This window comes from Stegostoma tigrinum, chromosome 1 (genome assembly GCF_030684315.1).
Source record: "Stegostoma tigrinum isolate sSteTig4 chromosome 1, sSteTig4.hap1, whole genome shotgun sequence".
In the NCBI taxonomy this organism is placed as follows: Eukaryota; Metazoa; Chordata; class Chondrichthyes; order Orectolobiformes; family Stegostomatidae; genus Stegostoma; species Stegostoma tigrinum.
In genome coordinates this window covers 54,085,290-54,109,083 of record NC_081354.1, presented here as the reverse complement: position 1 = coordinate 54,109,083, position 23,794 = coordinate 54,085,290, and the positions used below count along the sequence as shown (strand labels likewise).

General features: G+C 41.3%; 1 protein-coding gene across 3 annotated transcripts in view; it reads right to left on the bottom strand.

Moving 5' to 3' along the window:
• The window catches only part of lratb.1 (lecithin retinol acyltransferase b, tandem duplicate 1), a 133,885-nt gene that overhangs the window by 95,463 nt on the left and 14,628 nt on the right, over positions 1-23,794 (bottom strand). For all 3 annotated transcript variants that reach the window (XM_048528468.2, XM_048528476.2, XM_048528484.2), the window contains 2 exons: positions 15,730-15,818; positions 5,626-5,725 (listed from right to left, as the gene is read on the bottom strand). In XM_048528468.2, coding sequence (XP_048384425.1) covers positions 5,626-5,725; positions 15,730-15,818 — 189 coding nt within the window. The remainder of the gene's footprint in view (positions 1-5,625; positions 5,726-15,729; positions 15,819-23,794) is intronic.

Sequence of the window (23,794 nt, the reverse complement as noted above, 5' to 3'; positions counted from 1 at the left end):
ACCCCTAAGGTCCCTACGTTCGACAACACTATCCAAGGATCTACCTTTAACTGTATAAGCTCTACCCTTGTTTGTTGTACCAAAATGCAAGACCTCACATTTATCCAGATTGAACACAATCTGCCATTTTTCAGCCCATTGACACTTTCAATCAAGATCCCTTTGTAATCTTAGAAAACCTACTTCATTGTCTACTATGCCACCAATTTTGGTGTCGCCCACAAACTTACTAACCATGCCTTCTATATTCTTATCCAAACCATTTGTATAAATGACAAACAAAAGAGGATCCTGAACCAATCCCTAAGGAACACCTCTGGTCACAGGCCCCCAATCTGAAAAACAACTGTCCACAATTACTCTTCGTTATCTGCCATTAAGCCAATTATGTATCCAATTGGCAAACTTACCCTGAATCCCAGGCAAGGTAACTTTAGTAATTAGTCTTCCATGCAGAACTTTGACAAAGGCTCTACTAAAATCCAAATAAACAATATGCACTTCTCTGCTGTCATCAATCTTCTTGGTAATTTCGTCAAAAAACTCAGTCAAGTTGATGAAACACGATTTTCCTCGCACAAAACCATGGGACTATCTCTAATCAATTTTTGTCTCTAAATGACTATAAGTAAACCTTTATTACACTGTGCTCATAGCTAGATCATCCTTACTTATATAGGGAGACTAAAACTGCACACACTACTCCAGTCTCACCAAGGCCCTGTACAATTGCAACTAGATACCCCAACTCCTGAACTCGAATTTTCTTACAGTGAAGCCCAATATATCATTTGCCAACTTCACTGCCTATGGCACCTGCATGTTTACTTTTTTTCCTATTCATTTGTGGGAAGTGAGTGTCACTGGCTGGCCAGCATTTCTTGCACATGCCTAGTTGCCCTTGAGAAGATGGTGGTGAACTACCTTCTTGAACCACTGCAGTCCTCCTTCTGTGGGTTGACCCACAATGCTGTTAGGGAGGGAATTCCAGGATTTTGAAAGAACAACGATATACTTCCAAGTCAGGATGGGGAGTGATTTGGAGGGGAACTTGGAGGCGGTGGTATTCTCATATGTCTGCTGCCCTTGTCCTTCTGGATTGAAGTAGTCGTGGGTTTGGAAGGTGCTATCTGAGGACTTTGGTGAATTTCTGTAGTGCATCTGCTACTCTGCTACTCTGTATCGGTGGTAGAGGGAGTGAATGCTTGTTATTTCCAGTAACTAGTGCAAGCATACCCAGACCTCGGTATAACTCCCCTTTACCCAATTATCACTATTCAGATAATAATCTGCCTTCTTGTTTTTGCTACCAAAGTGGGTAACTTCACATTTATTCACATTATGCTTCATCTGTCATGCATTTGCCCACCCACTCAATCTCTCCAAATCACTGAAGCATCTCCATATCATCCTTACAATTCATCCTCATACCCAGCTTTGTGTCATCTGCAAACTTGGAGATATTACATTTAGTTCCCTCATCTAAATCAATATATATTGTGAGTAGTTGTCTCTAAGGACTGATCTCTACAGTACTCCACTAGTCATGGGCTGCCATCTAGCAAAGTATTTATTTATTCCTATTCTTTGTTTCCTGTTTGTCAACCACTTCTCTATCCACACCTGTCTATTACTCCCAATCTATGCACATGTTAATCTCTTATGTGGGACCTTATTGAAAGTCCAAGTAAACCACATCCACAACCCTCATCAACTAGTTTTTCTGCTAATGAAATTCTGGAACCTTGTGTGGCAATGTTTCAGTGAATGTCATTAATGTCAGTTGAACTAAAATGATCTATCAGACTAGAATTCATTCTGGGATCTGGCTCAGTGATTAGTACTGTCACCTTACAGTGCCAGGGACCCAGGTTCAATTCTATTCTGGGGTTTGTATATTCTCGCAATGTGTCTGTATGGATTTCCTCCCTCAGTCCAAAGATGTGCAGATTAGGTAGATTAGCCATGCCAATTTACCTGTAGTATCCAGAGATGTGCAGACGAAGTGGATTAGTCACAGGGAATGTGGGGTTACAGAAGCTGGGTAGGAAGTGGGTCTGGGTGAGATGCTCATCAGAGGGTTGGAGTGGACTCAATGGGCTGAATGGACTGCTGCCACACTGTAGGTACTCTACCATTTTATATGGACGCTGCTGACTGGCATTTGAAGGTGTTGAATAAAGATTGTCTGTGCCTCTTTTAAACAATTGGGTACACAGAGGTGTTGAATATTGTGGTAAAGTCTACTGTATCATATGATTCATAAAATGGTTTTGGACATTGCTAAGAGTCCTGGGTGTAGATGACATAGCAGTGGATTATGTGGAATCTTTGAATAAGACTAAACTGAGAAAGTTAGCAAATAAACTGAAGATAGGACTGAAAGCACAATGTTGTAAGTAGGAGATACTGAAAGCAATTTTGCATTTGAGTAGAAAACTGAAGTTGAGATGTCATAGCTGGAATACGCAAAGATACAGTGAGAAATGAAAAAGAAAATTATTAAGAAAGAAACATAAAAATACTTCAGTTAGAGAAAGAATGAGAAAGTGTAAAGATTTGAATTGAAGAAAAAAAAAGAAAAAAGTTGGAAAAGTAAGAGAAAGAAACACTAATGAAAAAAGAGAAAGGAAAACAACTGAAGACAAGAAGGGAAGAAAATTGAAACAAGACAGTGGGATTTAACTTGTCCAGTAGTACTATCAGCTGTGATCATACAGCATTTGATACCACATCAATGGTTACTACGTAAAATAACAGATCATGGTGTAGGGGATAACATGTTAGAGCGAACACAGGATTGGTCAGCTCACAGAAAATGACAGTTGGTAATAGATGTGCTGAGCCCAAAGCCAGGTTATTTGTAGAGTCTGGCTGGGATGACTGTGACCAAATGCAACTAGAGGACAGGTGATGGTTGTATATTAATAATGGAATGATTGGATTAGAATTCGGTTTTTATATGTGTGAGGAGGAAGTAATTAAAGTGTTAAAGTCATATGATGTTTAAATTGGAATAAATTGTGTCAAAACATATGTGCCTGGACTCTGTATGGCCAACATTTAACCTGTTATTTAACGTACCACAGGGATTGATGCTGAGGCCTCAATTTATCTCAAGGACTTGGACAAAGGGACATCAAATATGGTTACTAAATTTAGTGATGACATAAAGAAGGTAGAAAGTAGACTGTGAAGAGGACATACAGATAAGGGTTTAGATAAGGTGAATGGCAGGGGTCTTTTACCTAGGGTGGGGGATTTCAAGACCGGGGGCATTTTTTTAAGGTAAGCGAAGAAAGTTTAATAAAACAAAGACAGTGGTCCTTTTATTTTATTTACTCAGGGAGTGAGTCATGTGCAGAATGAACTTCCAGAGGAAGTGATGGGTGCGGGTACAGTTACAACATTTAAAAGACAGGTGGGACTAGTTTAGTTTGGAAATGTGGCCGGCATGTACTGGTTGGACAGAAGGGCCTCTTTTCATATAGTATGATTATGACACAGAGTCTGCAAAGGGACTTAGATTCACAGTGGGACAAAAATTGGCAGCTGGAGTATAAAATGGGAAAATCTGAATTTGTGTACATTCGCAGAAAGAATTTTAAAAAGTATATTATTCAAATGGATACTTTAATTAACATTAGAAACCACTGCAACAAATGCAAACCTTTCCCTTCCCTCAACAAGATAAATTTTCTGACAGTAGCCCATATTTTGGAAAGCTTTTCCTTCTTAAATTTTCCATTCTAACTTCACCACTCACTTCTTTATCTCCTTTTCTGAAGGCAATGGCACCAGCTGCCTCATAATTCCATGGGCAGTGAAGCTCTTTCATACCTGACTTACGTAGTAGGATAAGCCACTGATTATTATTATTGCTGCCAAATTCCTTTCTGCTCTCACCCAATGTTTGCATCTATGTTTTTGAAGGAAGTTGCTATATAATTGTAAGAAAGAAGGAACAATATTAAGTTTCCTATTTACTTCACTCAAAAAACTAAATTTAACTATAATAACCTAATCCAAAGTAGCAAACCCATCAAATAGTTCATTATTGCAAGAAAGAAACAAGAAAAAAAATTGTATTTATATACCATCTTTCTCAATCTGAGGATATTTTCAATTATTTTATAGCTAATAAAGAATTACTAGTGACATGGGAAATTCAGCAGTCAATTTGCACGCACTGATGTCCCACATACACCAAAATCAAGAATAAACACCCTCTTTCGTTTTTGGTGTCAGCTAATGTATAAAACAAATTAACCAATTTACTTGGGAAGATTCCTCTGCTGTTTTCCAATGGTGTCATGAGATGTTTTAGAGAGAGAAACTGCTTTGCTTTAATGTCTAATTCAAAAGATGGCACCCCTCTCAGCTTATCACTTCCTCAACACTGCGCAGAAGTAACAACAGAAAGCTTGTGCTCATTTCTTTGGCGTGGGGCTTGAACCTTTCTTAATCATAGGTGATATGTTACATAAGGACGTCATGAAACTCATCCAAAACATGTGGCAGAAAGCTTGGTTGAAGCCAGAAGTTTATTTGGGCACAAAATGTAGTATCTAAGTTGATAATTAATTTATATTAGCAGGGCCAATGGGCCGTTTCAGCGCCAAATGAATTGAAGAAAATTAAAATATCATTAATTTTTCTACATCAAGGCATACAGTGTTTTAGCTTTTATTAACAGAGGGATCGAGTTCCGGAACCAAGAGGTTATGGTGAAGCTGTACAAAACTCTGGTGCGGCCGCACTTGGAATATTGTGTACAGTTCTGGTCACCGCATTATAAGAAGGATGTGGAAGCTTTGGAAAGGGTGCAGAGGAGATTTACTAGGATGTTGCCTGGTATGGAGGGAAGGTCTTACGAGGGAAGGCTGAAGGACTTGAGGCTGTTTTCATTAGAGAGAAGAAGGTTGAGAGGTGACTTAATTGAAACATATAAAATAATCAGAGGGTTAGATAGGGAGAGCCTTTTTCCTAGGATGGTGACGGCGAGCACGAGGGGGCATAGCTTTAAATTGAGGGGTGAAAGATATAGGACAGATGTCAGAGGTAGTTTCTTTACTCAGAGTAGTAGGGGAATGGAACGCTTTGCCTGCAACGGTGGTAGATTCACCAACTTTAGGTACATTTAAGGCGTCATTGGATAAGCATATGGACGTACATGGAATAGTGCAGGTTAGATGGGCTTGAGATCGGTATGACAGGTCAGCACAACATCGAGGGCCGAAGGGCCTGTACTGTGCTGTCATGTTCTATCAGTGTGGTTTTCTTGTGTACTATATTGTAATATGCCTCTCCTTCTCATTGCATCAACCACTTAACAGTGTAGCAAATATCATTCCAATTCACATTATTGATCTGTTTGGATCAGCAGCACTTCAGTTAACAATGTACTAGATTGCTATTTTTATATCTGTAAGTTTGTATGTTTAATTAATTAATGGTTAATTTTAAAATAGTATAAAACACTCTCACTGTTCATGAATTAATTAAACAACTTTTCTTTAAATATTCTGTCAATTTATCTTTACCACAATTGAGAAATGCATGATCTAACATAATAATACACGATCAGTGAAAAGCTAGGAACCATAATAATGTACAGTGTCTTACAGAATGAATAAGTGGTCCCAAAGCAATGCCACTATCGATGCATCTGCCAGTTACGACTATGTTGGCTCCAAGATCCAGAGCTCTGCTGATTGGTCGGGCACTGTGCAAATATAAATTCAAAAATACAACAGCATATTTAATAATTCATCATTTATGCTGACGAACCAACTTTACTCAACACCGAAAACAATGCATTTTGTTGAAGCTTTTTGCCTTGTACTCATCAAAACTCAATAGCGTAATTCTTTGCACACAAGCTTATTTAGCAAATGTTGTCCAATCACAGAATTACACCTAATGCTGGGCACTGTTGAGTTTTGCAAGCACAGGCTGTTTGGAATCAATCACTACTTTTTCTGCAATAAACAGTCATAGAAACATACTGTTTGATATTATCCGCCAATATTTTGTTTTGCTCAGTCTACATGCTGATCATTGCACTGACAACTAATTTAAAATCACCAACTGATGCCACCACCAGACACATATTCCCCTCCCCTCCCCTGTCCGCCTTCTGCAGAGATTGCTCCCTCCAGGACACCCTGGTCCAATCTTCCTTAACTTCCAATACTCCCCCACAGTCCCAGGACATCTTCCCTACAATTGTTGAAGGTGTAACACCTGTCCAGTTCCGTCCCCCCTCCTCAGTATCCAAGGGTCCAAACATAACTTCCAGGTGAAGCAGCATTTTACTTGCACCTCATGCACTCTAGTCTACTGCATTTGCTGCTCACAATGTGGTCTCCTCTACATTGAGGAAACAAAGAGTAGACTAGATGGCCGCTTCGCAGCAGAACATCTATGTTCTGCTTGCAAAAAAGATCCTGAGCTTCCAGTCACCTGCCACTTTAACACACCACCCTGTACCCTTACCAACTTCTCCGCCTCTGGCTTGTTGCAGTGTTCCTGTGAAGCTCAGCACAAGCTGGAATAACAGCACCTCATTTTCTGCTTGGGGACCCTGCAGCCCTCCAGACTCAATACTGAGTTCAATAATTTTATGGCCTGAATTCTCCCATGTCCCAGCCCCTACATCACACACCAGGCCTTGTTACCACATAGCCTGCCATTAGACACTACCTACTGTTAGACACTAACAGTCCCCAATAACAACTATTCACCCTCCTAGCCAGATCATTATCAACTTCTTTGTCTGTCCAACAGCTCTTCTCTCATCTTTGAGCTTTATCCGCACCTATCATTCACTTCTAACCCCCTACCACCACACCCCCCCCCCCCCAAATCTGCTGCATATAAAGCAATATTTTCAAAGCTACCATCAGTTCTGAGGGAAGGACACCAGACCCAAACATTAACTCTGATTTTTCTTCACAGATGCTGCCAGGCCTGAACTTTTCCAGCAACCTCAGTTAAAATCATGGAACACTCTCTTTAACAGCACTGTGAACATATGTGCAGTCTGCAGCTGTTCAAGAAGACAGCTCACCACCCCCCATGAAGACTACAAATTAATCAAAACACTATTAATCATGTTGTGGAGGTGCCAGTGTTGGACTGAGATGGACAAAGTCAGAAGTCACACAACATCAAGTTATAGTCCAACAGGTTTAAGTGAAATCATAAGCTTTCAAAGCACAGCTCTTTATCATGTAAAGTCTTTGAAAGCTTGCGATTTTAACTAAATTTGTTGGACTATAATCTGGTGTCATGTGACTTCTGACCATTAATCATGTATCATACCTTTAGAAATTTTGTGCACTTGCTTCATAATCATTATAATAAACTAGGGTAAGCAGCTGTTCCGCTGTTGGATATGAATGTGCATGTGTGTGGTTGGGGGGGAGGAGGGGGGGGGAGTTGGGAGAGGTTTGCGGAGGCGTGTATACGTGTGGTTGAGCAAGGTGTTTGTGTGTTCACGGGCGTGTAGTTTGGCAGGGTTTGTGTGTGCTTGTGTACGTGGTTTGGAGGGGTGTTTGTGTGTGGAGGTGGAATTTGGGAGGAGGGTTTTTGTGTGTTGGACAGTCGCACACGCGCGTGTGTGTGTGTGCATGCGCGCATGCATAAGTATGAGTGTGTAAGTCCTTTGAAACACATATGACGCTTCCTCATGACAAGAAACTGCACATGGAGTTTTACAGAAGGGAGATTGTTGCACCACCACTATCATGCAGCACTTTGTGAACAGGAAAATCTCCTACTCTGCAATCCGGAATTGTGAAATGTCCAAAGGCGTCAAAGTAAAGGACTAAAATGTTCAAAGATGTTAGTGCTGGAGATCAAATACATTTGTTTCATTTCTGTTGGCAAAGATTTTGTAAGGATATTTCTAAGTCTTATGAGAAGGTAGAAATGGTTAATGCAACAAAAACAGAAGTTGTTGGAAAAACTCAGTAGGTCTGGCAGCATCTGTTCTGAGGAAGGGTCACTGGACCCGAAACATTAATTCTGATTTTTCTTCACAGATGCTGCCAGACCTGCTCAGCTTTCCAGCAACTTCTGTTTTTGTTCCTGATTTACAGCATCTGCATTTCTTTCAGTTTTTATTTGAATTGGCTAATGCACTTTGTTTTGAGTTTAAGAAAAAGGGAGCTATAGGATCTTTTAAAGTTTATTTGTCTTGATAGTTAAAACATTTGTGTTTAAGAGCTGGTACAGAAGAATTGGCATCAACGTCTGTTCAAGAATGTTACTGAGGTCATCTGTAATGGACAATATCATCTCAGATAGATAGTGTCCACCTACATCTTTAAGTGCGTTGGAGAGAAGAAATAGGGCCTTTGAAAATAAATTGTAATGTTGAGTGCAGATTGATATATAATGTGAGACTGCACTCAACATACTAACATTTACATAGACAGTAGATAATTTTTTGGGATTTTACACAATTTACACAATTGAATTGACAGGACACATCACCTCAGGAGGGAGGGCAGACACAGAATGACAGCATAATTCAGGAATTTGGCAAACTGTTGAACTACCACTAGAGGCAGCAGTGAGAAAGATGAAAGCACATCAGAAGGGAGCGGATCCCATTCAATTAGGCAGTCGATGGGCAGATGACATAACTAAGAAGGCAGGTAGAAGCAGCAACAATTGGTTTGGAAGAAATATAAATGTTACATTCACACAGGGATAAGGCAGAGGAAGAGATATGTGATTGGAAGACCAAGGATTTGTAAAAAGTGCTGATGACATCTGGGAAAGGGAAGGTAGGGTGGTAGCACCACACTGTACTCAGCATCACCTCACAAACTATACATGGAAATTACACGTAAGTGGGGAGCCATGCTGGAGAGGATGGAGCAGATGCTGGTGCTGCTAAGAGACATAGCAAAACACTTTCAGTATTGCCTAGTATATGTCGAACATAACAGGATGACTAGTCAATGTTTGCAGATTACACCAGCCCAATCCAAACAGATAGTGGGGACAGTTGGAAATTGTTCCAACATAAAGGGTCCCTCCTACTGAGTTGGGAATAAACATATTTTTTGGTTATTATCGACCAACTTATTGGGTGAATGGAAGCCTATCTCTCCTGAGACTATTCAGCAACAAATGTTGCTTGAATAATGGCGGAGAGATAATCCCAAAATAGGGAATACCATTACAAATGGATTCAGGTGACAGAACATATTTTACAGAATGAGTGATTAAGGATTAAGGATTGATTAAGTTACAGCAAATAACTAAAAAAAGCACATGGAACTTTGGCTTTTATTATTAAGGAGTTTAAAAATAGGGAAGTCTAGTTACAACAGTACAGGGTGTTGGTGAGGCTGCACCTGGAGTACTGAGTACAGTTTTGGACCTATACTTTTTAAAAAAACTGGACATACTGGTATTAAAGGCAGTTTGAAAGAGATTCAATAATCTAATTCCTGAGATGTAGGGGTTGATTTGAGAATAGTTAAATAGGTTAAAATTTTATTCATGGAAATTTAGAAGAATGAGGGGTGGTCTATTGAAATATACCAAGATTCTTGGCAAAGTAGATGTTTCCAATTGTGAGGAAATCTTGAACTAGGGGAGATAATGTTACGAAGTGGAGGTTGACTATCCTTTGAAAACTAAGACCAATACACCCAAAGAAGAGTGTAAAAAGTGGTGTAACCTGCCTTTCAGCAACTTCTAGTGGTTAAGTAAAACAAATCCCTGATACTTAATTTAAAATCAACAAGTAACAATTTATTTAGCTAACTCTAACAATGAACAAATTAGCTCAACTATTAAGAAACCAAATAAATCTCTTCCAACTACTAACTACTCCCAAATAAAGCAAGATTCTAATTGTATGCGATTCCAATAAATAGTCCCTCTTACAGATAAAAAAATTAGTGCCTCTCAAAAATACAGCCAGGTTATGTGTGTTCCAGAATGTTCTGTACCTTCCCTATCAATTCTTCTGTCAGGAATATTAACTAGTTGTGCCATTGGTACTATTATTATTTGAATGGTGATTTCTCTAAGACATAGAGGAGGCTGTGACAGCTGGCGATTCTCTCTTGAGAGCTGAGAGCCGTTAGCTCTGGCAGATGGCAGCTAGCTTTGGGCTTTGTCCAACTGCCCACTTTTTATACCTTTGATGGCATACCAATATTTCTTGCAATAGGATTGGTCCTATGTTGTCAAAACCATCAGACTTAATTTTAAAAAGTTTTTGGTATCCAGGTGCCTAGTTCAAATTGATTGACTGAATTCAAAGCATGTTTTCTTGGTAAAAACTGCTGCTTAGCCTGCTAATTGTACGGCCTTTCATTGCAAATATTTCAAAAAACTTTCAAGCTGCTGCTCACAGATATCTATTTTAAATCTCTAAGCACAGAAAAAGCACATGATTTTTTAAAGGGACCACATAATGCTTTCACCCATAGCATTTTACAAACACCACATTCTAACTTCCTGACTCCCAATCCACAAGTACTCTACCTACTTCTCAACAATAATTACAGAATAAAGGGACATTCATTTAAAACTGAGACATGAGGGAATTTCTTCTCTAAGACAATAGTGGATGTCAGGAATTCACTACCCCATAGAGTTATGGAGCCCAAACAACTGAAATTAATAAAATGGTAGATACATTTGAATTATCGAGGACTTGATTCCTGCAACAGGCTTCAGAGACGTAGAATGGTGTACTCCAAGAACAAGAAACAATGCAGCACAGAAACAGTCCCTTCGGCCCTCCAAATCTGCACCAAACATTTTGTCCTTTCATATTAAAACTGTCTTCGCTAACAGGATCCGTATCCCTCTATTCCTTTCCCATTCACGTATTTGTCCAGATGCTTTTTGAATGCTGTTATTGTGTCCGCTTCCATCACCTTCTCTGGCAGCGCATTTCAGGCACTCACCACCTTTTGTGTGAAAACCTTGCCTCATACATTTTTAAACTTCCCCCCTCACACTTTAAACCTGTGTCCCCTGGTAATTAACTCCTCCACCCTGGGAAAAGCCTCATACTTTCCACTCTATCCATGCTATTCACAATCTTATAAAATCTTCTATCAGGCCACTTCTCAAGCTCCTGCATTCCAGTGAAAACAAACCCAGTCTATCCTACCTTTCTTCATAGCTAAAATCCGTCATAGAAGGCAACATCCTGGTAAACCTTTTCTGTACCTCTCCAAAGCATCCACATACTTCTGACAGTATGGTAACCAGACTGTGCACTATATTCTAAGTGTATCCTAACTAAAGCTCTATAAAACTGCTGCGTACCTTGTCTATCCTTGTACTCAATGCCCCTTCCAATGAAGGTGAGCATGCCTTGCCTTATCTACCTGTGCTGCCACCTTCAGTGATCTGTGAGCCTGCACACCTAGATCCCTTTTCATATCAATACTCCTAGGGGTTCTGCCATTCACTGTATAATTTCCACCTGTACTTGACCTTCCAATATACAGCACCTTACCTTTGTCCAAATTAAACTCCATCAGCCATTTTTCTGCCCATCCCTCCAACCGTTCTATATCCTGCTGCATCCTCTAACAATCCTTGTCACTGTCCACAACTCCACCAATCCTAGTATCGTCCGCAAACTTAATAATTAGATCAGATACATTTTTCTCCAGATCGTTTATGTAGATAATGAATAGCAGAGGTCCTAGCACTGATCATTGTGGAACATCATTAGGCATAGCCCTCCATTCTGAAAAGCATCCTTCCACCTCTGTTTCTTATGACTAAGCCAGCTCTGTATCCATTTTACCAGCTCACCCTGATACCATGTGACTTCACCTTTTCGACCAGTCTGCCATGAGGGACCTGGCAAAAGGCTTTAGCTTTACTGAAGTTCATGTAGACAACATCAACTTCTATTCCCTCTTCAATCATCATTGTCACCTCCTTAAAAAACTTAATCATGTTAGTGAGACATGACCTCCCCCTCACATAACCATGCCGTTTATCTCTAATCAGTCCATTTGTTTCTATTTCTTTAATCCTTATGAAGTTTGTAAGTTCCTGAGAATCAAACAAAATTTCATGCCCCCACCACACTCAGAGCTTAGCTGTTGTACAGCAAACGAATAGGATATTAGAGAATGTATGAGTGAGTGTGAGAGACAGATAGAGAGAGAGGGAAAGATAGGATTTGTAAGGGAGTGGGAGTGAAACAGAGAACATGTGAGGGAAAGGGAGCAAGAGAGAGAATGTGTGATGGAAAGAGAGAGAGAATGTATCGGGTATGTGAGAAAGAGAATGTGAGAGTGAATAGAAGAGCGAAGGAATATGACAGTGCAAGAATTAAGGACAGAATGTGAGACGGGGAGAATGGCTGAGAGAAAATGAGGGAGTGAGAGCGACAGAGAATATGCAAGGGAACGAGTGTGTGCAAGTGTCAGAGAATGACAGAGGGAGGGAATGTGTGAGGCCGGGTGTGTGTCTGTGTGTGTGTGTGTGTGTAGAGAGAGAGAGAGAGAGGCAGTAAATGAGAGAAAGAAAGAGAGAAAATGTGAGAAGGAATCAAGCTTAGTTCTCAGTCTCTCCCTGGATATGTGTGCTCTCCTCTACTGTGATGAGACAAAGCAGAGAGTTACAAGTTTGTGAAGTAGCATATATATTGAGGTTGGAATGAGCTCTTTTGAGGAGAGTTCTGTGAAGAATGACTGTGGAGGCAATTAGATGAGGGTCAATGCGAGTGTTTGTTGAGGTGAAGGCTGGAGGTGGCAGCTGGAGAAAAAGGAAAGCATCCTCCTGCAAAATGTGTCAGTCAGAGAAGTGCTATTCAAGAGAAGACTAGGGTGATGAGACAGTGGTGATTGTAGTTGCAAGTGATAAGACACTTGTCTTTGCAGAGCTAATGAAGTCATTTAACTTCTGGCAGCAATTGTCCAAGTCTTCAGCATCACACTCCTGCTGCTTACAGACTCTGCTGTGTACAGGTATATTGGTTTCAAAAGATTGATAGGTCTTCTCCCATCTTCACTGAAGAGGATTTATTTCATCCCATCCACTGTTATCTCCAGTAACAAATCAGAGAATAGACAGTAGCCTTCCTATGTTTTCATTCTATTATCGTGCCATTTTACTACCTCTGCGGTATACTATTCTGCAGCCAGGGTCAGGTGAAATAGAGAGCCTTCTGTAACAGAGCTTGTGTGTGATTAGACCTGAAACCCACATGAGGGATGCTAATATCATGGCTGCTAAACAGCAAAGCCCACTCCTTGAAATAATCACATTTGTAACCTGCTACAGGGTCCATAGGTTGTGTAAAGAGCTAAGATTTGAAATTCCTTTCTACGTGTCAACAGCCAACTGTAGTATGCAATTTACTTTTAAAAGCTCCTTAGCAAAAAAGATGCTTACAACATTGCATTTGTTTATGTTATTCCTGATTTAATCTTCTGTTGGGAGATATTTTAAATTAACCTGCCAAAATCTGAAAAATTGTACAAATTTCCACTGGATCGTCCTTATTCTTCTCAGATACAGTGAAACAAGAGCCAGTTTGTTCAAGCTTTACCTGATATGTCCTATTCCTGACATAATTCCCAGGTACTTTGCAGTACATTTTCTGTGTTTCAATACTTTATTATAAGACCATAATAAGGTGCAGAAACAGAATTAGGCCATTCAGCCCATCGACTCTACTCCACCATTCGATCATGGCTGATAAGTTTCTCAACCCCATTCTCCGCCCTCTCCCCATAACCTTTGATTCCCTTACTAATCAAAAATCTATCTCTGTGCTAAATACTCTCAAATGACTTGGCTTCCACAGTCCTCTGTGGCAATGAATTCCACAGAATCAACATGTTCAGGTTGAAGAAATTCCTCCTCATCGCAGTTCTAAAGTGTCAACCCTTCACTCTAAGGCTGTGCTCTTGGGTTCAAGTTTCTCCTGCTACTGGAAACATCTTCTCCACATTCACCCTATCCAGGTCTTTCAGTATTCTGCATGGTTCAATGAATTCCTCCCATATCCTTCTAAACGCCATCAAGTTCAGACCCAGACTCTTCAACCACTCCTTGTAGGACAAGCTCTTCATCCCTGGGATCATTCTTCTAAAACTAATCTGGATCCACTCCGACATCAGCACACCCTTCCTTAGATATGAGCCCAAAATTGCTCAGAATGTTCCAAATACAGTCTGACCAGAGTGTTATACAGCCTCAGCAGTACATCTGCGCTCTTATATTGTAGTTCTCTTGAAGTGAATGCTAACATTGCATTTGCCTTCCTAACTGCAATCTGAGTCCATATGTTAGCTTTAACAGAATCCTAAACCAGGACTCCCAAGTTCCTTTGTGCTTCAGATTTCTGATGTTTTTCCCGATTTAAAAAATAGTCTAACCTCTAATCTTCCTACCAAAGTGCATAACCTTACATTTTCCCACACTGTGCTCCATCCGCCACTTTGCCCGCTCGCCTAGCCTGTCCAAGTCCTTCTGCAAATTCCCTGCTTCCTCAACATTACCTATTTCTCTGCCTGTCTTTGCATCGTCTGCAAACTTAGCATCAGTACCCTCAGTTCCTTTGTCCAGATCTGGCTATAATAGCACAGCCAGAATTGTCCCAAGCAATATCAACACCAGCAATTCTGACTACAGTCAAAATGTTATGGGTTCAAATTCTACTCCAGGACGGGAATACTTAACTATGCTGATACTTGGAGAACAGCACTTGAGAGGAAACAATACAATCAGAGGCGCTTGCTGGTACAGAACTTAAACAATGCTAAAAATGACACAAGGTTGAAGCTTTTCATCTTGCACGAAACTCCGGACTAAAACGCAACCAATGTTTATTTGAAATGTTAATCCAGGGACTCATATGTGAAAAACTCCAAGGAACAATTCAAAGAAATGGTTGGAAATACTCTCAATGTCTTGTAATACATGTTCTTCAAACAGCATGACAATGAATCCATTAACAGATTAATGATTGTATTTTCTGTTTATGGAACTCACTGTTTGTAAACAGAATGCTCTGTTGGCCCATACAACACAACAACCACATTTCAAATATAACTAATTGGCAGTGAAAGGCTTTTGGACATTCTGAGAACATGCAGCCACTGTATAAATGCCAGCCCTCTCTGTTTTCAAATTCAACATCATTCTCGCGCCCAATATTTTACATATATATAACTAGAAATCATATTTACCTAGTCTTAGCATGGTTGATAGATACTGTTTCACTTACTTCTAGAAGTTAATTTCTTCGAATTAAATCACATTCATCATATATCTGTCCATACCAAGAATCATTGTCCTACTTCAATTTCATATACTCTTGCTCAGTTTAGCATGCACTGAAAACTGGTATCATTATAAACGTCAATGCCAATCCACTTGGACCGGTGTCTACAACTATACAAGTTCCAGAGCTCAGGGCTACTCACATTCCATCAATTTATACAATATAAATTTTGGTACCCTTTTTTTGCTTTGAAAACATCTGCCCCATAAATCTCCCTCTAAATCCAAACTCATTTTAGTCAATATACTGTCCGTTAATGAGGTTTATTTCTAAAATGATAATGCACAGACTTCTCAGAATTCAGGCAGAGACCTTGTACTGACAATGTCTTCGCTCATGCCAAACAGCAAATGTAAAACTGAACTTGTTAAAAACGTGATAAAATACATTATTTAATCCCGGGAATCATAGCAAAAGTAAGTACTCACCCTAAGTATGCATTCATACTTTGAACACTTTCAGGGAAAGGACTTCCATTGTCCATGTCGGTAATGCCTGCTTCTTTCAGCAGATCTTTCTGGCAAAAAGATAAAAAGGTATATACAATTCACAACTGCTAGCTTCAAGAAAATCTTTTTTTTAATTAAAACCTTTCTTTAGTTCCAGTTAGAGACTGAATTACACCTTGATACCCTGATTCAATTATCCCTAAACCTCTATCGCCATCACTTAGAGACTGAGCATGGTTGCACATTTTAACCCCTTGGCTGATCCTAGTAGTTGCAAGTGGTACAAAAAAAGTGCCAAGAATTTCCAGCTGTAGTAATAGGAGGCAGATCTCTCAACATTAATACACGCTACAGAAAAATGTGACAGTTAATTCTGCAATTTTAAATTGACCCTGATCAATTTAAACTAATTCTTTCACTTTGGAAAAGAGGTTAACTTTACATGACTACAGCGATTCTACGATAAAAGTACCTGACTGACTGCAAAGTACTTTGGTACATTCCAAGATTGTGAAATGCACTTCTTTAATAGTAATGGAAACAATTTTAGTATACAAGTAAGTTAAAATACATAACAAAAAGGATTTGTAGTTGTAATAGAAAATCTTGTGTAATTTGTCATTCACACGATGGGGCCATTGTTTCAACCGTTGATTCAGTTGATGGAATTCTCGGCCCCTTTTCCCAGGTCACAGCGATTTAATCAATATAATTACTCCTCCTATCTCAAAGAAATGATATGCATTAAGGATTGACAGAGGTATCTTTGCATTCCTAGGTGTGTTTTAGAGGCCACCTATAAGCGGCAAAGATGAGGCATTTTGTTCAAATATTGACTTTATCAGTAGTTGCGTAAAGGACCAGAGGTAAGCCTTGTGTTTCAGTGAAATTTCTTCATCAGTATGTTTCCAGTTAAAGCACGAAAGACACATTGCTGTTTTTAACATTCGTTCATGGGATACGGATGATATTGGCCAGGCCAGCATTTATTGTCTGTTCTTAATTTCATTGGCTTTGGAAATGAGGTCGAGTGGATCCAGTGCCAATGTGGCAATATTAGGAGCTAGTAATCATAGTGTAATAAGGTTTAGATTACCTATGGAAAAGGAAAAAACAATCCAAATTTAAAAAGTAAAAATTAATGACTGAGCTTAATTTCAATGAGCAGATAATGTTTCGAGCCCAAATAAGATGGAATTAAAGATTGGCAGGAAAAACTATAAAGAAAGAATAATTTGTCTTCGTAGTAGTAGTTTGGATATAGTTGAGGTGCATTCAAACAAAGGGAAAAGGTAGGACCAACAAATCTATGAACGACAAAAGACATGGAATAAAGCTGAAGCAGTAAAATAACGCATGTGACAAATGTAAAGTTGATAAAATAATGGAGAACCAGCTTGATTGCAGAAAATTGACGAGAAAATAAAAAATGAAAGAAGCAAAAACACTATGAGAAGAGACTGCCAACAAATGAAAAAGAGGATCTGAAAGTTTTCCTGACCAATATAAATAAAAGAAGTTTGGTAAATGGATGAGTCAGGCCAATTAGGGACTAACAGTTTTATACTTGGAAGTTGAGGCTATGGCTGACATGATTAAAAAATTAGTTAGAACGTCTTTTACCAGAGTTATAGTGGAGAACATGCTTATTGAAACACTGTACAGCAAGTTCTGCAATAATGCATGTTCCAGCAATGCAAACTGGCTATAATGCGACTGACTAGGGGAATGCTATTTCTAAAACACAAACTTGTGTTGGCTATAACACAATTCCCTCAGAGCACAGAGGAAATGTGTCAACATCACCTGATTGTTCTGCAAGCTTTGTCCTGAGCACGTGCAATGTTAGCACCGAAAGAGTCTCCACTCCAGTATCACGTGATCATCACATTTTCTGTGAGAAGTACAGTACTCCAGTTTTTTGTGCAAATTCCGACATGTTACCCACAAAAATGCAAGGACAAAGTGACAAGAATGTCAGCAAGAAGTGTTCTGTTGGATAAAATTGCCAGTAGTGAACGTAAAAGAAAGGCTATAACATTGGAAGAGAAGCTAGATGTTATAAAGCATTTTGAGCGTAATGAGAGAACATGTGACATAGCTCATGTAATAGTAATAAAGTATAGTAATAACCTTACACACCATTAGAGACAACGCAGAAAAGGTTAAAGCAAGCTGCATTGCTGGAACAAGTCTGAGTGTGAGCAAATCTGAGAGGTCATGGACAAAGGAACTTGAGCAGATGGAGAGGCTTCTCAGTCTGTGGATAGAAGATCAAACGAAAAAGCAATCTGGGACCACTTTTCTCACCATAGAATAGAAAGCCTTAACAATTTATGAAGATTTAACAAAAATGGCAGAAAATACAGCAGATATGCCTGCCTTTAGTGGCTTGCTTTAAGAACTGCTATGTTTTTCATAACGTAAAGTTATGTTGCAAAGCTGCCAGTGCAGACTAGGAACACATGACAGCATTTCCTCCCATAATTAAAAAAAATAAATTGAAGAAGGCGGCTACAACTTAGATCAAATTTGCAATTTGGATAAGTCAGCTTTATACTGGAAGTGAATGCCATCAAGAACCTACATTTCAATGAACGAAGCACATGCTCCAGGTATTAAGGTAGCAAAGGATCATATGACAATGCTACTGGTGCCCACGCCAGTGGAGACTTAAAGCTTAAGCCTGTGGTGGTGTACCACTCTGCCAACCCACGAGCCTTGAAAAGTTACCTTAAGTCTACTCTAGGTGTCCAATTTAGGTCAAGAGAAAGAGGTTGGATGATGAAGCAAGTTTTTTTCTGACCTTATTGTTGATGCTTTGGAAGATGTTTTTAGAAAGTACTGCAGGAAGCAAAAAAATGGATTTCAAGATTCTCCTCATCCTTGATAATGGGCCAAGCCATCCTCCTACCATTGGTGAGCTTCCTGAAAACATCGAAGTGCTATTTCTACCCCCAAACACAACTTCTCTCCCTCTAGCAGCTGTTAAAGCTTGTTATTTAAGGTGCACATTTAAGAGGCTGATAGCAGCCACTGAGGGAAATAAAGACAATGCTCTTCAATTTTGGAAGAGCTTTAACATCAAGAATGCAACTGACATTATTGTGGAGGCCTGGGGTGATGGCAGTAAGGACTGCTAGGATGCAGGGATAAAGGGAACTGCAGATGCTGGAGAATCCAAAATAACAAAGTGTGAAGCTGGACGAACACAGCAGACCAAGCAGCATTTTAGGAGCACAAAAGCTGATGTTTCGGGCCTAGACCCTTCATCAGAAAAGGAGGATGGGGAGAGGATTCTGAAATAAATAGGGAGAGAAGGGAAGGCGGACTGAAGATGGATAGAGGAGAAGACAGGTGGAGAGGAGAGTATGGGTGGGGAGGTAGGGAGGGGATAGGTCAGTCCGGGGAGGATGGACAGGTCAACGGGGTGGGATGAGGTTAGTAGGTAGGAAATGGAGCTGCTGCTTGAAGTGGGAGGAGGGGATAGGTGAGAGGAAGAACAGGTTAGGCAGGTGGGTACGAGCTGGGCTGGTTTTGGGATGCAGTGGGGGAGAGGGGAGATTTTGAAGCTGATGACATCCACATTGATATCATAAGGCTGCAGGGTTCCCAAGCGGAATATGAGTTGCTGTTCCTGCAACCTACGGGTGGCACCATTGTGGCACTGCAGGAGGCCCAAGATGGACATGTCATCTAAAGAACGGGAGGGGGAGTTAAAATGGTTCGTGACTGGGAGGTGCTGTTGTTTATTGCAAACCGAACGTAGGTGTTCTGCAAAGCAGTCCCCAAGCCTCCGCTCGGTTTCCCCAATGTACAGGAAGCCACACTGGGTACAGTGGATGCAGTATATCACATTGGCAGATGTGCAGGTGAACATCTGCTTGATGTGGAAGGTCACACTGCGGCCTGGGATGGGGGTGAGGGAGGAGATGTCGGGGCACGTGTAGCACTTCCTGCGGTTGCAGGTGGAAGTGCCGGGTGTCGTGGTGTTGGAGGGGAGTGAGGAGCGGACAAGGGAGTCACGGAGAGAGTGGTCTCTCCGGAAGGCAGACAAGGGTCGGGATCGAAAAATGTCTTTGGTGGAGGGATCGGATTGTAGATGGTGGAAGTGTCGGAGGATGATGCGCTGTATCTGGAGGTTGATGGGGTGGTATGTGAGGACAAGGGGGATTCTCTTTTGGCGGCTATTGTGGGGACAGGGTTTGAGGGATGAGGTGTGGGAAATGCGGGAGACATGGTTGAGGGTGTTCTCGACCACTGCCGGAGGGAAGTTGCGGTTTGAACACTGCGGGGGACGAGAGAACACATCCCTCACCTTCCTGGACCTTTCTGTCTCCATCTCAGGCAGCCACCTACAAACCGACGTCCATTTCAAGCCCACCGACTCCCACAGTTACCTGGAATACACCTCCTCCCACCCACCTTCCTGCAAAAATTCCGTCTCCCATTCCCAATTCCTTCACTTCCGCTACATCTGCTCCCAGGATGAGGCATTCCACTCCCGCACATCCCAGATGTCCTCGTTCTTCAAGGACTGCAACTTCCCCCTCGGAGTGGTCGAGAACACCCTCAACCACGTCTCCCGCATTTCCCGCACCTCATCCCTCACACCCCACCCCTGCAATAACCGCCAAAAGAGAATCCCCCTAGTCCTCACATACCACCCCACCAACCTCCGGATACAAGGCATCATCCTCCAACACTTCTGCCATCTGCAATCCGACCCCACCACTAAAGACATTTTTCCAACCCCACCCTTGTCTGCCTTCCGGAGAGACCACTCTCTTCGCGACTCCCTTGTCCGCTCCACACTCCCCTCCTACACCACCACACCCGGCACTTGCCCCTGCAACTGCAGGAAGTGCTACACCTGCCCCCACACCTTCTCCCTCACCCCTATCTCAGGCCCAAAGATGACCTTCCACATCAAGCAGATGTTCACCTGCACATCTGCCAATGTGGTATACTGCATCCGCTGTACCCGGCATGGCTTCCTCTACATTGGGGAAACACTCAGTTCGCAATAAACAACTGCACCTCCCAGCTGTGAACCATTTCAACTCCCCCTCCCATTCCTTAGACGACATGTCCATCCTGGGCCTCCTGCAGTGCCACAACGATGCAACCCGTAGGTTGCAGGAACAGCAACTCATATTCCGCTTGGGAACCCTGCAGCCTAAGGGTATTAATGTTGATTTCACAAGCTTCAAAATCTCCCCTCCCCCCACTGCATCCCAAAACCAGCACAGCTCGTCCCCATCTGCCTAACCTGTTCTTCATCTCACCTATTCCCTCCTCCCACCTCAAGCGGCACCTCCATTTCCTACCTACTAACCTCATCCCACCCCGTTGACCTGTCTATCCTCCCCGGACTGACCTATCCCTCCCCACCTCCCCACCCACACCCTCCCCTCCACCTATCTTCTCCTCTATCCATCTTCTGTCCGCCTCCCCCTCTCTCCCTATTTATTTCAGAATCCTCTCCCCATCCCCCTTTTCTGATGAAGGGTCTAGGCCCGAAACGTCAGCTTTTGTGCTCCTAAGATGCTGCTTGCCCTTTTGTGTTCAGCCAGCTCCACACTTTGTTACTGCTAGGACACAGTTTGGCGGAAGTTTCTCCCAGATTTTTTTCAAGATTTTAAAATTTTTGATCTGTCAGAGGGGCTCTCAGGAATCAAAGAACATTGTGTTGATCTTGTAAAGCAAGTTGGATTTGAAGAAGTGGAGAGTGAGGATATTGAAGAGCTGCTTGAATCCCACTGTGAAGACCTCTCTACAGCTGATCTACAAAATTTTGTTGCTGAGGGGGATGTAGAAGCTGGAAATGAAGAAGATAAAGTTCAGGATATAGCACCACGGGAGCGTTCCACTTCTGCTTTGTCTTCTATTGTGAGGAAAATTGATAAGTAGTTTCACCTCTTAGAGGATAATGATTACAATGCAGAACACAGCAGGGTAGCAGTTCATGGAATAAGATCTTACTTGGCACCCTATGAACAGCTTCTTCACAAAAGAAGAAACAAGGCAAAACAATAAAAATAGGATTTATTTTAAGCTAACCCCCAAGAAACAGTCAGAAGACAATGAACCAGAGCCATCCACTTCTGGATTAATTAATTTTCACCCTAACTCTGCAACCAGAACTGCACCTGAAGATGATGGTGACCCTCAGCCCCTGCATTAACAACAGAGCAACCTCAAAAACTCCTCCCCTATCAAGTCATCTTAACATTTTTTGAAGATAAGGTGTTAAATTTACTTTTATTTCAATATTAGATATAATTTAAACATTCATTCAAATTGTGCTGGAGTCAGGGCTTTTGAGTGGCTTTTCAGCAATTTTGAGTAATATTTTCCGGTGGGTCTGCCCTAACTCTGCTTTCCCCACAGGGCCTGTTATTTCTATAGCACAATATTGCACAGGAATGCAACTGTTGTGTTATAGCAGAACCCCCAATATGGGCTAAAAAATCTTAAGGAACTTCAATCTTAGAAAGACTGAGTACGCGTAAAGTTGTGCCGTCAGCAGGACCAGATAGACACCTGTGAGAATGCTGAGGGATTTAAAGTTGGAAACTATGAAGACACTGGTCATACTACATGAATCATTCCACCCCCAGATACTGGAGTGATGTCAGACTGCAGAATTACAAATGTTACACCATTGTTTAAAAAAGGGTGCAAGAACAAGCGTAGAAGCTACCGACCAGTTATCTTAATCCTTGTTGTGGGTAAAGGTAATGAGACAAAATTCTTGAACAAATAATTGTCTCTTGAACAAATAATTAGAGAACAACAGCACTGATTTGTTATGATTGAGCTTTTTCATATGGTAGCAGAGGGGATTAATGAAGATAATGCAGTTAATGTGGCGTATCTGTACTTACAAAAGGACATTTGTTGAAATACTACATGCTACTGTTAGTAAAGTCCATGGATTTAACAGTACAGTCACAGCATGGAAACAAAGCTGGAAGCAAGAGTAATCAGATGGCAGTGATAAAATAACATTTTTCCAAATGAGGAAAGTATGTGGTAGAGTTTCAAAAGGATTGGTATTATGCCCACTACATTTCATGATCTTGTTTATTAAAACCTAGAGCTGGATATCCAAGGTACAATTTCAACATCTGTGAACAGCATAGAAATCAGAAGCACTTCAAAATCTAAGGGGGATGGAAGCAATAGATTTTAAGAGGGTATGGACAGGCTGGTGGAATGGACAAATGCATCACAGATGAAGCTTAACACAAATAACTGTGGAGTGATACATTTCGGAGGGAGAAACATTTTGTGAGGAAGCCTATTTTCTCATATCTCGCTTGGGAACCCTTGCAGCCCAAGGGTATCAATGTGGATTTCACAAGCTTCAAAATCTCCCCTCCCCCGACCGCATGCCAAAACCAGCCCAGCTAGTGTCCGCCTCCCTAACCATTCCTCCCACCACAAGCCCCACCCCCATCTCCTACCCACTAACCTCCTCCTGCCCTCTTGACCTGTCCGTCCTCCTTGGACTGGCCTACCCCTCCCTAACTCCCCACTGACATTCACCTTCACTGGCTCTAACCCCGCCTCTTTGACCTGTCTGTCTCCTTTCACCCTATCTTCTATCCGCCTCCCCCCTCACCCTATCTTCTCCTTTATCCATCTTCTATCTGCCTCCCGCTGTCTCCCTATTTATTTCAGAATCCCTCCCCCTTTTCTGAAGAAGGGTCCCAACCCGAAACATTAAGCATTCCTGCTCCTCTGATGCTGCTTGGACTGCAGTGTTCATCCAGCTTGACACCGTGTTATCTCAGATTCTCCAGCATCAGCAGCTCCTACTATCTCTGTGACAAGATAGATTCAATTGTGGCTTTCAAAGAATTTTAGCTAATTATCTGATGAGAAAAGAACTTGCAGGACATTTTTCCTGTTCACACGGGCAGCTTATTTGACTGACACTCTATCTAACACCTTCGACAATCATTCCCATTACCATCAACGCACAGTTGTACAGTGCTTATCATCTACAAGATCTACTGCAGCAACTCAACAAGCC